The sequence below is a fragment of the Tachyglossus aculeatus genome, chromosome 5 (genome assembly GCF_015852505.1).
Source record: "Tachyglossus aculeatus isolate mTacAcu1 chromosome 5, mTacAcu1.pri, whole genome shotgun sequence".
In the NCBI taxonomy this organism is placed as follows: domain Eukaryota; kingdom Metazoa; phylum Chordata; class Mammalia; order Monotremata; family Tachyglossidae; genus Tachyglossus; species Tachyglossus aculeatus.
Genome location: NC_052070.1, coordinates 72,117,104 through 72,129,829, shown reverse-complemented (window position 1 = coordinate 72,129,829; position 12,726 = coordinate 72,117,104). Strand labels below are relative to the sequence as shown.

Here is a 12,726-nt window from a genome sequence, read left to right as displayed (position 1 = left end):
CAGTGACTCTTCCTAGAGCATGGACTGTAAGCTCATGATGGGCAGGGAACAAGTCCATTAATTCTCTTGTATTGTACTCTCCCAAGCACTTAGTACAGTGCTCTGCACATAATAAACACTCAATAGAGAAACAGCGCAGCCTAGTTGATAGAGCATAGGCCTGGCAGTCTGAAGGATGAAGTTTCTAATAATAATAATGATGGTATTTGTTAAGCGCTTACTATATGCAAAGCACTGTTCTAAGCGCTGGCACTGTTCCAAGCATCAGCTATGTGATCTTGGGCAAGCCACTACTCTGTGCCTCAGTTACCTCATCTGTAAAATGGGGATTAAGACTGTGAACTCTCTGTGGGACAGGGATTGTGTCCAACTTGATCACCTTGTGTCTACCCCAGCGCTTAATCAGTGCCTGGAACATAGTAAATGCTTAACAAATACCACAATGTATTATTATTATTATTATTACAAATTGATTTATTGATCCTTGACGTGCATTAAGGAAATGAGGGCCACAACATCAGGACAAAGATTCTTCAAGGAGACATCCTTTCTGCCTGGGCAGTTCCTCTCCAGTTAGTAGCATTTACTGAGGGCCTACTTTTTGCTGAGTACCACCCCCAGCGCTTGGGAGAGTGCGGCAGAAGCACATGACAACAGTTCTTGAGGACTTCTCGCTTACTCTCTCCCTCTTCTTCCTTTTGATTTCCCAGCTCAAAGCCCCAGTGTGGCTGACCCTCTCCAGCAGGCCTACGCGGGCATGCAGCACTATGCAGGTCTCACCCTTTGCCTTTTCATTATCCATCCCTCACCTTCTTGCTCTGCCCTATCTCTTTCAGTGTGTGAAGGTGGGTGGGTGGGAAAAGGGAGGGTGAAGGGGCCAGAGGGGTGGTTTATAAGGTTCTGAGGAAATCCAAGGCTATGGAGGTGAAATAGTCAGCACTTATCCAACTTCTAGACAGTCTTGGGCATTTGGACCTAAGAGGCCCAGCCCAGCTACTGCTATTTCCAAGTTGGAGCCTTGAGCAGAAAATGGGATTCTGTGACTCTCTGGCCTCAGTAGGAGCCAGTAAGGGCAGAGAGAGCTTTGAAATTCTGAAAACAACTTCTTCAGGCCTCTCAAATGGTTATCGTCCCTTAGCTCACTACCACGCTTTTCACCTTTCTTGTCCAAGAGATAAATGGGATCGCAGCAAACCCAGGAGGCACTTTGGCCAGAGAACGTCCTACTTTTCTACCATACACCAGGGTCAGCCATAGGAATAAATACAAAATTTGGGGTCAGAGATGAGGAAGAAAGATGGTTCTTCTGAGGTCCAATCTAATTTGAGCTCCTCCGCTGAATAGTCCAGCCTACCGGGGCTAAGCCAAGATCAATTTGTCAAAATTGTGTTGATCATCTTGCCCTGTTGGCTAGTGGTAGGAAGATTTGCTAGCCCTCTTGGAAGGCATGCAGAAAGGTGTTTTTCACAAGATGACATCTTCACGGACCCTTCTGATTGGCCTGCTAGACCAACTGATTAGCAGCTCACACCTTATTAGCTCTTTGCTGCTCCTCTCCCTGTAACACCTGGAGGAAATGTCCTGAAGACCTCCATTCTGGCAAAAGATTGCGGTGATCAAGCTGGGAGCCAGAATAGGCCAAATATAGTCTGCTAATCTGGACTTGATGATATTAGGGCTCCTTGCACTGGTTTTTGGTGCTGGAACTAGCCATGCATTGCCTCAGATTCTTGAAGCCAATAGAGACAGTCCTTCCTTAGCTTATTACCTAAAAGAGTGTTGGCTGTCTGCGGATTTGGGTCAGAAAAGGAATTCCTCTGGGGGGCTAGGGAATGATCCAGAGGTCTCCTCCTTCCCAGCAGCCTTCAAATTCAGGGCTCTAAGCTCCCCTCAGCTCTTGTTCCCCAACTCTTGGTCTATGGACACCAGAGGATGAGGCCCTCCTTCTCCAGAGAGAAGAGAGGATTTCATGGGCTGAAGAAAGAAGGACTGAGTTGAGGCAGGAGAGATCAGGAACGAGGGAGTTTCAGGCACTATTCAGGACTTGGGGAAGGAGAGAGGGGCTGAGGGAAAAGTTGCTTGTGGATTCTGCTTGGTGTGGAGTTCACTGTTCAAAGCCCTGGCCTAGCCCTGCCCCGCAGCCCTGATCATTTCCCTCTTTGTGTTCCAGCAGCATACCCAGCCGCCTATGCACCAATCAGCCAAGCCTTTCCCCAGCAAGCCCCAATCATTCCACAGCAGCAGAGAGAAGGTAAGCAAGATGCTGGCAAGGTGGTGTGCATTTTGAGGAGAGAGAAACACCGTTCTGCACCTCAGCAGGCTAACTGAGAGACAGCAGCTGGGCAAACTCTGAAGCAAACATGTTCAGGCCCTAATGGATTTGTGAGGGGATGTAGGCCCTTCTAGGGACCCCAAGATCTGCAGAGCTAGAATGGATAGAAGTCGATAGAGAAGTGTTCTATGTGATTTTGGCCAGGGCTGATCTAATAGGGTCAGAGAGGCGAGTTGGTTCTCCTGTCAGACTGTTCTGAAAAACCCTAGTCTCAAATGGATCCATTCCAGGCTGAGAGAATTGAACTTGTTGGTTACTCAACAGAATTACCCAGAGAACCTGTATAATGGAGGAGTGGGGTGAGGGATAGGGGAAAGAAAGAGACGCACAAAGAGAACAAGAGATAAATGAGAGAGAAAGAGTGAAAAAGAGAAAGTGAGAGGTAGAGAGAGCACTCACCTCTGTAGTCAAAGAACAATAACGTTCGTGTGAAAGATCTTCATAGACAGGTTACCCAAAACACCACAGCCTGACCCCAAGGGCAAAAAGAATTACTGGTGCCATTGTTTATTCATGTGCTACCTGTCAGTATCTGGTTCCCAGGATGGAGGGTTGGACAGCAAGATGGATAGGTGATTAGGTGGGGGGAGAAGGAAGGCAAGAATGATGGCTTGAGTGATGGATGGAGGAAGAGGGAGGTAATTGGCTGACCAGATGATCCATGGTGAGATAAGGGTTTCAATGGACACAAGAGGGAAAGTGGATATGGAGGAGGAAGGGCGAGTGGAAAGAGGAAAGTGGGTGGGAAGACAGATGATGCCAGAAACAGTGGAGTGATCGACAAAGGGTTGCTATGGGGATGGATTTGAATGGAAAAAGGGAAGGGAAATGGAGAAAATGGACAATGGATGGTCAGAAGAGGAGTGGAGAGGGGTGTAGGGCGGGTGGGGAAGAGAGAAAGAGCGGTCCAATGAAGCGGATGAGCAGAAGAGCCGGTGGGCAGGTGGACAAGGGGTAACATCCAGCCCTCTGAGGCGTGGAAGCAGAAGGGCTGAGCAGACGGGTGAGTGCCTAGTTGGTGGTTTGTAATGAGAATGTTTTCAGTTAATCCTGGGATGTCTCCATTCGCATGCAGTTTGCTTAAAGTTGCCTGTTGAATTCAGGAATGTCGAGCATGTAAGAGTATGTCAAATGTGGGCATCTGTGCACTCCGTCGGGGTGAATTCCAAATCCAATACCCAGGGCCCCCACTATGCCCAGGACATAGGCAGCAGATTTTTAAGCCATGGTGAGGGAAGGAAAGAGGTGGGGCATTGGGTGGGGACATGGCAGGAAGGCTGGGATGGCCCTGCTTCCCCCAGGCTTCCGAGCCCCCAGACCATGGAATGGCAGTGTGGGAACGGGGGGCAGGGGAGCCGCTCCTTCACAGCTGGTGAGCGCACTATTTTTAGCAGGTTCTCCAAACTGAAGCCGGGGCGAGGGACCAATTGCAACCATGATCAGGGGGTCAAAGTCTGGGCCAATAGCCTCTAGGAGGGGCGCATCGAGGGAGCGCTGGAGGGACCAACTGGAGGCAGGGGGTTCCTATCCAGCCTCCAGGTGGACTAGCAGAGTTAAGATGGGGCGGTATCCACCCCACTGTGGGGCATCTGGGACCTTCAGCTAACCCGTGGCTGTCCCTCTGTGTGTGCCTGTGTGTCGCCTCAGGTCCCGAAGGCTGTAACCTGTTTATTTATCACCTGCCCCAGGAGTTCGGAGATGCCGAGCTCATGCAGATGTTCTTGCCTTTTGGCAATGTCATCTCTGCCAAAGTCTTTGTTGATCGTGCCACCAACCAGAGTAAATGCTTTGGTAAGTCACCATGGGACTCCCCACGCTACTGTGGAAGAACTCACCCACGCCCTCAGCTCCTCCCCTTCCACCATTTCGATTTGGGGGAGTGAAAGGCGAACTCACTGTAAGGTAACTTGGATTCCCATTTCACCCAGGTGCCTCCAGGGATGAGCATTTCATGGCCTGAAACCACTTCTCTCAGAGCTTCCCTCGAGGCCGATTGTAAACCAATTAAATGTTTGAGTGGTCGCTGCTTCACCTAAGTGAGGGTGCTTGTCACCCTGGGTGGGGCTGGCAGAGAGAGCCAGGGGTCCCAGCCAGGGATGACCATCCCCTTCAGGTAGACGCATCATTGCTATTTTTCTCATCACTAATAACAGTAACAGATCATCATCCAGCCTTTGTTGACTACCAACGATAATAATTATTGTATTGAATAAGGTCTTACCATGTTTCCAACACTATGCCAAGCACTGGGGTAAATAACATAACAGGATAATTAGAAGAGTTAGGAAAAGCCGGTGTCTAATCCCTAGTTTACAGAGGTAAAATGACATGCCCAAGCGCTCACCGGCAAGTGGCAGAATGTTTCTGCTTATTGTGAAATTGTACTCTCCCAAGCACTTAGAACAGTGCTCCGCACACAGTAAGTACAGTATGATGGCTGACTAGAACGCAGGACTCCTGATCCTCAGCTCCATGCTCTTTCCCACTAGGTGGTTTCACAGAGTCCTGTGCTTGTTTTTTGATAGACTTACTTTTTTTTGAAAATCATTTGCTAAATGGACTTGGAGACATTTTTCCAAATCTATCAATCAATCGATCAATTGTATTTATTGAGCGCTTACTATGTGCAGAGCACTGTACTAAGTGCTTGGGAAGTACAAGTTGGCAACATATAGAGACAGTCCCTACCCAACAGTGGCTCACAGTATAGAAGGGGGAGACAGAGAACAAAACCAAACATACTAACAAAATAAAATAAATAGAATAGATATGTACAAGTAAAATAAATAGAGTAATAAATATGTACAGACATATATACAGGTGCAGTGGGGAAGGGAAGGAGGTAAGATGAGGGGGATGGAGAGGGGGACGAGGGGGAGAGGAAGGAAGTGGCTTAGTCTGGGAAGGCCTCCTGGAGGAGGTGAGCTCTCAGTAGGGCCTTGGAGCTAAATCATGCCAAATAGGCATGATTGGGAGAAAAATGTGCACTCACACCCTACACTTCAAAATGCTTCCTTGTCATTTACACCTATGTGTCAAAGCCTTGACTAAATACTTTGCCGATTTTCACATGCCAACTGAAATGCTTGTGCAGATTGCTGCTCATCCTATGATTTTTATTATTCCTCAGTAGGTCTGCTTTCCCCCAACACTTTCATTCAGATCTTTCTCTCAGCTGGCCAAGTCACAATCTGGCACCTCATGGTCCCTCTGTCAACTAGCCAGAGAGAAATTGATAACAGCTGGAACTCACCTAGCATCTGTCTTCCAAGAAACTCAAAGGGCAACTTCAAGTAGGAGCCAAACACTAACTTTAATACTGTAATAGCTTCCATTTGCCCACTTTTATTCCCCATGCTTGCGAGTTAATATCCAAAAATTGGTGTTGAAAATGCTTCCCATATACAAATAAATATGGTATATTGACTTAATTATGCTCCACAGGATCTTTGTGAAGTAGACAGATGATTAATCCTATTTTGTTGATAAGAAAACTGAGGCTCAGAGAGATTAAGTGACCAGCCTGGCCATGACAAATTTAGAATCCAGATATCCTCCTGAGGAAAGCTCTTTCATTCTTTTGTTAAGCTAGGCTGCCCTGTTAGGAAAGTTGAAAATGAAAGTTGAAACACAATCCCTCAATCATACCCAATTATAGTCTCTGGAGCCCTTAGTTCTGTGTTCATTTTATTGTATTCTCCCAAGTGTTTAGTACAGAGCTCTGCATAGTACAGTACTCTGCATAGTACAGTGCTCTGCACACAGTAAATGCTCAATAAATACCATTGATGATGATGAGGAGGAGGAGGAGGAGGATGTTCTGCACACAGTAGGCTCTCATATTCTATTGATTGATGGATACTATTGATTGATGGATACTATTGATTGATGGATACCTTGGTTGGTTGAAAAGGAAGAGGAAAACAGACTTTACCTCATAGGTTTTTAATCAATCAATCAATCAATTGTATTAATTGAGGACTTACTGTATAGAGTAATATACTAAGCACTTGGGAGAATACAACACAACAATATAACAGACACATTCCCTGCCCACAACAAGCTTACAGTTTAGAGGGGAATTTCATGGGCTTTCATGGTTTCTGTGTATCCATAATTTAAAAATAGTGATTCATATCTAAAGACTCATGGAAAATGATAATTATTATTATTATAAAAATTACTCTTTAGCCATATGAATCAACCTGACATATAACGATTCCATTATAAAGAATGTATCTTACAAATGGTAAAAATCTGGAGGACATATGATTTAACTCTTGAAAAAACTGAGGAGCAGCTTGACCTAGTGGATAGAGTATGGGCGTGGGAGTCAGAAAGACCTGGGTTCTAATCCCTGCTTTGCCACTTGTTTGCTGTGTGACCTTGAGCAAGTCACTTAACTTCTCTCACTTATCTTATCTGTAAAACAGGAATTCAAACTGAGAGCCCCACGTGGGACATGGACTGGGCTCAACCTGATTAATAATAATAATAATAATGACAGAATTTGTTAAGCACTTACAATGTGCCAAGCATTGTTCTAAGCACTGGGGGAGACACAAGATTGTCAAGTTGTCCCAGGTGGGGCTCACAATTTTAATCCCCATTTTACAGATGAGATAACTGAGGCTCAGAGAAGTTCAGTGACTTACCCAAAGTCACACTGCTGACAAGTGGCAGAGCAGGAATTAGAACCCACGACCTATGACTCCCAAGCGTGTGCGCTTTCCACTAAGCCATGCTACTTCTCTAGCTTGTATCTATCCCAGCGCTTAGTACAAATAAGTGCTTAGGAAGCGCTTAACGAATACCACAAAAAAAATAATAAATCTGTGCAACGGCTACAGATGTAAATAGTGGCATTTAGTAGAGTACTTCCATAATGATTTTAAAGAAATATTGGGACAATTTTGCAGATGATTCAAGTAAAAGCTGACTTTTGCCTCAATTATCTTAAAAACTCCCCTTTTTTGGTCCACTTATCTAAATCCTCCACTGCATTCTGTAGATCTGACCTGTTCAGGGGCATCCTTTCCCCATGCTGACCAGACCCTGACTGCAACCTTCTACCAATCAGAGATAAATGCCTGCCATCTAATGGGCCTAACCAGAAATTGCAAATTCTTCATTAAAGTCACTTGCTCGACACAACTAAAAGTCCCCATGCAAGCTGGCTGGAGAGAGCAATCAATCAATCAATCAATCAATTGTATTTCTTGAGCGGTTACTGCACGCAGAGCACTGTACTAAACACTTGGGAGAGTACAATGTAGAGAAGCAGCGTGGCTCAGTGGAAAGAGCCCGGAAAGAGCCCGGGCTTTGGAGTCAGAGGTCATGGGTTCGAATCCCAGCTCCACCACAAGTCTGCTGTGTGACCTTGGGCAAGTCACTTAACTTCTCTGAGCCTCTATTACCTCATCTGTAAAAATGGGGATTAAGACTGTGAGCCCCATGTGGGACAACTTGATCACATTGTATCCCCCCCAGCGCTTAGAACAGTGCTTTGCACATAGTAAGCACTTAACAAATGCCATTATTATTATTATTATTATTACAACAAAATATAACAGACATATTCCCTGCGCACCATGAGCTTATAATTTAGAGGAAGTCACCACCACAGCTTTTCTCTCTCAACTGCCACCTGGAAACCCTGGATTCTTTATTTTTTTTTAAATGGTGTTTGTTAAGCACTTACTGTGTGCTGGGCACTGTTCTAAGCGCTCCTCCTTAGGGTCAAGGAAGGGTTGATCCCAAAGTAGGACCAGCAGAGAGGTTCTAGGCCCCAGAGAGCAGGCCGTCCACTGCTCGAGTAGACTGGGGTGGGGAGACAGGTGGGCACTGGAGACTCGAGAAGGGGCATGGGCATACACAACATTATAGGGAAGAGTGGGCGGATTTAAGGGAATGTCTGCATTCATTCATTCATTCATTCATTCAATCGTATTTATTGAGCACTTACTGTGTGCAGAGCACTGCACTAAGCGCTTGGGAAGTACAAGTTGGCAACATCTAGAGACGGTCCCTACCCAACAGCGGGCTTACAGTCTAGAAGGCACACAGTCCAGATTGATGAGGCCCCCCCCCCCACACAAGATTGATTGATTGTCCTGAATTCAAATCTGCCTGGGTCATAACACCATTGAGCGTGAAATGAAGAAACATGAGCCCAGAGATCGCATTTTAAGATTTCTTGCAGGGTGAGCTGAGCTTTCCCCTTCTGGGAAGCTGTTGGGGTTGTTGGCTGCTGGGAGGCTGAGTGTGTTGATGGGGTTTTACTGGCTTTGGAATTGAAATGTGTTCTTCACCTCCCCGCCCAACCTGATACCCTCCACTTTCCCCTTTTCCCCCCATATCATACACATCTAGGTTTTGTCAGTTTTGACAATCCAACTAGTGCTCAGGCAGCCATACAGGCCATGAACGGCTTCCAGATCGGCATGAAGAGGCTAAAGGTTCAACTAAAGCGGCCAAAAGATGCTAACAGACCCTACTGACCCCTGTTCACCCTGGCCCTGCAAACAGGTATGGTGTTAGGAGCGGTGGAGGGTGGGGAAGGGGCGCGTGTGGGTTCTGACCCCCTCATGGGCTGGGGGAAGTCAGTAAGGTGCCCTTCCTGAGGTCACTGTTTGGAGAGATACTTCAAGCGATGGAGGGGACAGGGCCCTGTCTCCACGAATCAGGGACTCCAGGAGGTTGGGGCTGCAATGAAGTGTGGAATGGACTTCCACCATTCAGTTTTACCATTGGCTTTTAACCACCAACACAGCCTATGCCACTGCTGGTTTTACTCTTCTGGCTTCTCCCTGTGTCCAGGGCTCAGTTTCCAGGTCAGGGCAGCTCTACACCTGGTTGTGAGATCCAGCCACACAGACAAACAACACATAACTAAATATCCTGGCGTCCGGGATCTCACACCTCAGGAAATTGGCCAGTAGAACTATGACATCATCATTACTCACCCTGACCAACCAATCTGCTTCACCAGGGAGGTGTGCCAAGGCTCTGTTTAGGACTTCACGATAAAGGGCTTCCGAGAGGAGAAGACTGGGTTCCAGTTTATCTGCTCCTGAAGGGACGGTTCAACTGCCCCTCAGGGACTGGAGTCCTGCCCTCTGAGGTCCTTCTGACTGTACTCATCAGGTGGTCAACTAGTGCAATACGAGTCAATTGACACCCATTCTATTCTGGCTAAGGACGGGCAGTCAGAAGGCTTAAGAAAGTCCCAGAAGGGAACGAGAAAGAGGATGTTGGGAGGGGCAGGAGCAGGAATGGGCCAAAGGGGCTGAGAGGAGTAGGAATCATGGTGGGGAGGTCTATGGTGACTCTGTAACGCCCTTGAGGTGACATTTTGTTTGGACTCTTACTGTCCTCCCTATCCAAACTTCTTTCAGCACCTTATTCGAAATTCATCTTCCTGGCTAATGAGCATCCTGTGGAGTCTCCTCAAAACCCACCCACCAGCCAGATCCGACGGTTCATAGGAAACTCTCTGTGACCCAAGGGGGAGAACGAGACTAATGAGCCCAGGCTGTGGGGCTGGTGTCTTCCCCTGGGCAGAGGTGACATTTAAAAGAGAGTGAGCTCTCTAATGCTGTCCATAAGTGTAGTCATTAACCATTACAGCGTCTCTTCCTTCAGTTGGCCCCTGTTTCCGTGGAGGTGGGAAAAGTGATAGAGTGTGGAGAGCAGGAGGCCATATTCAGATGCAGAATAGACGGAGCCCTGTCCCTAAAGAAACGGTTGACAAAGGACAAAGGGGTACCCACTGGAGCTGGAAGGTAGCAGGCTCAAAACAAACAGAGAGAATCATTTCTTCCCCCAAAGGATGGTAAGCACAGGGACTTGGTTCTCACAGGAAGTTTTCACAGGTTCTCACAGGACTTGGTTCTCTAAAATATCAGTAGGTCTAAGCGGAGTGTGGATAAATTAATGAAAGAAAGGACCACAAATGGGGCACTATGGGGAAGGTTTGAGTTAGAAAGGAAAAAGTAGGGTGTTTGATGGTTTATCCCTATCATTAAAAAGCTTGTCAAGAAAGGTGAGTAGCTCCATGGCTCTTCTTTGCACACTGGTGCTACTGTCAGATATAATGATAATAGTAATGATTATACTAATTGTCTTTTTTAAGCCTTCCTATGTTCTAAGAACTGTACCAAGTGTTGGGGCAGATGCAAGATAATCGGTGCGCAGAACACTAAACTGAGCAGTTGAGAAAGTACAATACGACAGAATTGAAAGACAAAGAGTTTACAGTTGCCCACAAAGAGTTAAAAGTCCAAAGGGAGAGAAAGACATTAAAATAAATTACAGATGTGTTCTTCAGTGCCGCAGGACTGAGTGGTATACATCAATCAATCAATCAATCGTATTTATTGAGCGCTTACTGTGTGCAGAGCACTGTACTAAGCGCTTGGGAAGTACAAGTTGGCAACCTATAGAGACAGTCCCTACCCAACAGTGAAGTGCTCACGTGCTTAAAGAGTTTAGAGCCAAGTGCAAGGGTGACACAGAAGGGAGAGGGAGTAGAGGAAATGAAGGCTTAGTCCTTCTCCAAGCCCTCTTGGAGAAGATATCATTTTAATAAGGCTTTGAGGGTGGGGAGAGTGGTGGTTGTATATGAAAGGGGAGAGAGTTCCAGGTCAGAGGGAGAACATGGGCAAAGGGTCAGAAGCAAGATAGATGAGATCGAGGTACAATGAGTAGGTTGGTGTTAGAGGAGCCAAGTGTGCAGCCTGGGTTGTATAGGAAAGATAGGAGAGAGAGTAAACTAATTGAGTGCTTTAAAGCCTATAGTAAGGAGTTTCTGTTTGATGAGGAGGAGGAGGTTCTTGAGGAGTAGGGAGACGTGGACTGAACTTTAAAAAACTTTGAACTTTAAAAAAAAATGATCCAGGCCGCAGAGTAAAGTATCACTGGGGAAGGGAGGGACAGGAGGCAAGGAGGGGTCAGCAAGGAGACTGATGCAGTAGTCTAGGCAGGATAAGATAAGTGCTTGGATCATTCATTCATTCATTCAATCATATTTATTGAGCACTTTGAAGCAACGGTTTGAATGGAGAAGAAAGGGTGGATTTTAGCTTTGTTGTGAAAGTAGAGCCAACAGGATTTGGTGACAGATTGAAAATGTGGGTTGAGTGAGAAAGATAAGTCAAGAATAATCTCGAAGTTGTGTGCTTGTGAGACAGGGAGGAGGGTGGTGCTGTCTACAGTGATGGGAAAGTTGAGGGAGGACAGGGTTTGAGTGGGAAGATGAGGAGTTCCGTTTTGGTCATTTTAAGTTTGAACTGTTTGAGAAACAATCAGGTAGGGATGTCCTGAAGGCAGAAGGAAACGTGAAAGGCAGAGGAGAGAGGTCAGGGATACAGAGGTGGATTTGGGAATCATCTGCATAAAGGATGATAATTGAGCCACCGGAGCTAATGAGTTTGCTGAGGGAGTGGATGGAGATGAAGAAACATTTTTGTAGAAATATGATCTGGGTAGAAGAGTGAAGTGTGGACTAGAGTGCGGAGAGACATGAGGCAGGGAGGTCAGCGAGGAGGCTGATATGGTAATAAAGGTGGGATAGGATAAGTGCTTGGATTAACATGGCAGCAGTTTGGATGGAGAGGAAAGGGCAGATTTTAGTGATGTTTTGAAGGATGAACTGGCAGGATTTAGTGGTAGATTGAATATGTGGGCTGAATGAGAGAGAAGAATCAAGGATGGTACCGAGGTTATGGACTTGTAAGACAGGAAGGATGGGAAAGTCAGGGGAAGGATGGGGTTTGGGTGGGAAGATAAGGAGTTCTGTTTATGACATTGGGGAAAAGGTTGCTACTGTTCTGGCCATTACCAGATACAGTGTACCACTGGCAGCCGACTCTCAGTTACCCACAGTTCTGGGAAACTGGGAGAGAGAAGGTAATTGAATCCGCAATTAATCCAGAACCTTCTCTTTAGCCAGTTGTTACAGGCTCACCCCCTTTAGCACAGAATGGAAGCCAAATGGGACAAAGGACCCCAACAAGCTGAGTTACCCTGACCCACAGAACTCCAGAAGAGTGGGGCGCTGGGTTCTGGGGTATGCACCTAAGAGGGACCAGGTCTCCCTTTGATGGGCGGGCGGGACAATGTGCCTAACTTCATGGACCACCCCTGGACCTTGGGAGAGATGGGGGTGTTTGCACTGCCATGGTAAGATTCGAAACACTTCCAAGCTGAACACAGGGACTCGGAAATGCTTGGGACAGAGGGGTGTGTTTGCTTCTCCTAATCCCCTTCCATTGGGCTGATCAACCAATGGCATTTACTGAGCACTTACTATGTTCAGAGCCTATACTAAGTAGTTTGGGGGACTTCAATACCACAGAATTAGCAGACACGTTCCCTGCCCATAATGAGCTTAC

At 46.6% G+C, this 12,726-nt stretch overlaps 1 protein-coding gene across 7 annotated transcripts in view; it reads left to right on the top strand.

Moving 5' to 3' along the window:
* Positions 1–12,726, top strand: part of CELF6 (CUGBP Elav-like family member 6) — a 199,406-nt gene that overhangs the window by 176,727 nt on the left and 9,953 nt on the right. For 6 of the 7 annotated variants that reach the window (XR_005451109.1, XR_005451110.1, XM_038747440.1 and 3 more), the window contains 4 exons: positions 711–773; positions 2,171–2,251; positions 3,980–4,123; positions 8,705–8,860. Coding sequence is in view for 5 of the 7 variants with exons in the window: in XM_038747440.1 (XP_038603368.1) it covers positions 711–773; positions 2,171–2,251; positions 3,980–4,123; positions 8,705–8,832 (416 nt within the window). In the remaining 2 variants the exon portion in view is untranslated. The remainder of the gene's footprint in view (positions 1–710; positions 774–2,170; positions 2,252–3,979; positions 4,124–8,704; positions 8,861–12,726) is intronic. The other variant, XM_038747439.1, reaches the window with a different exon arrangement.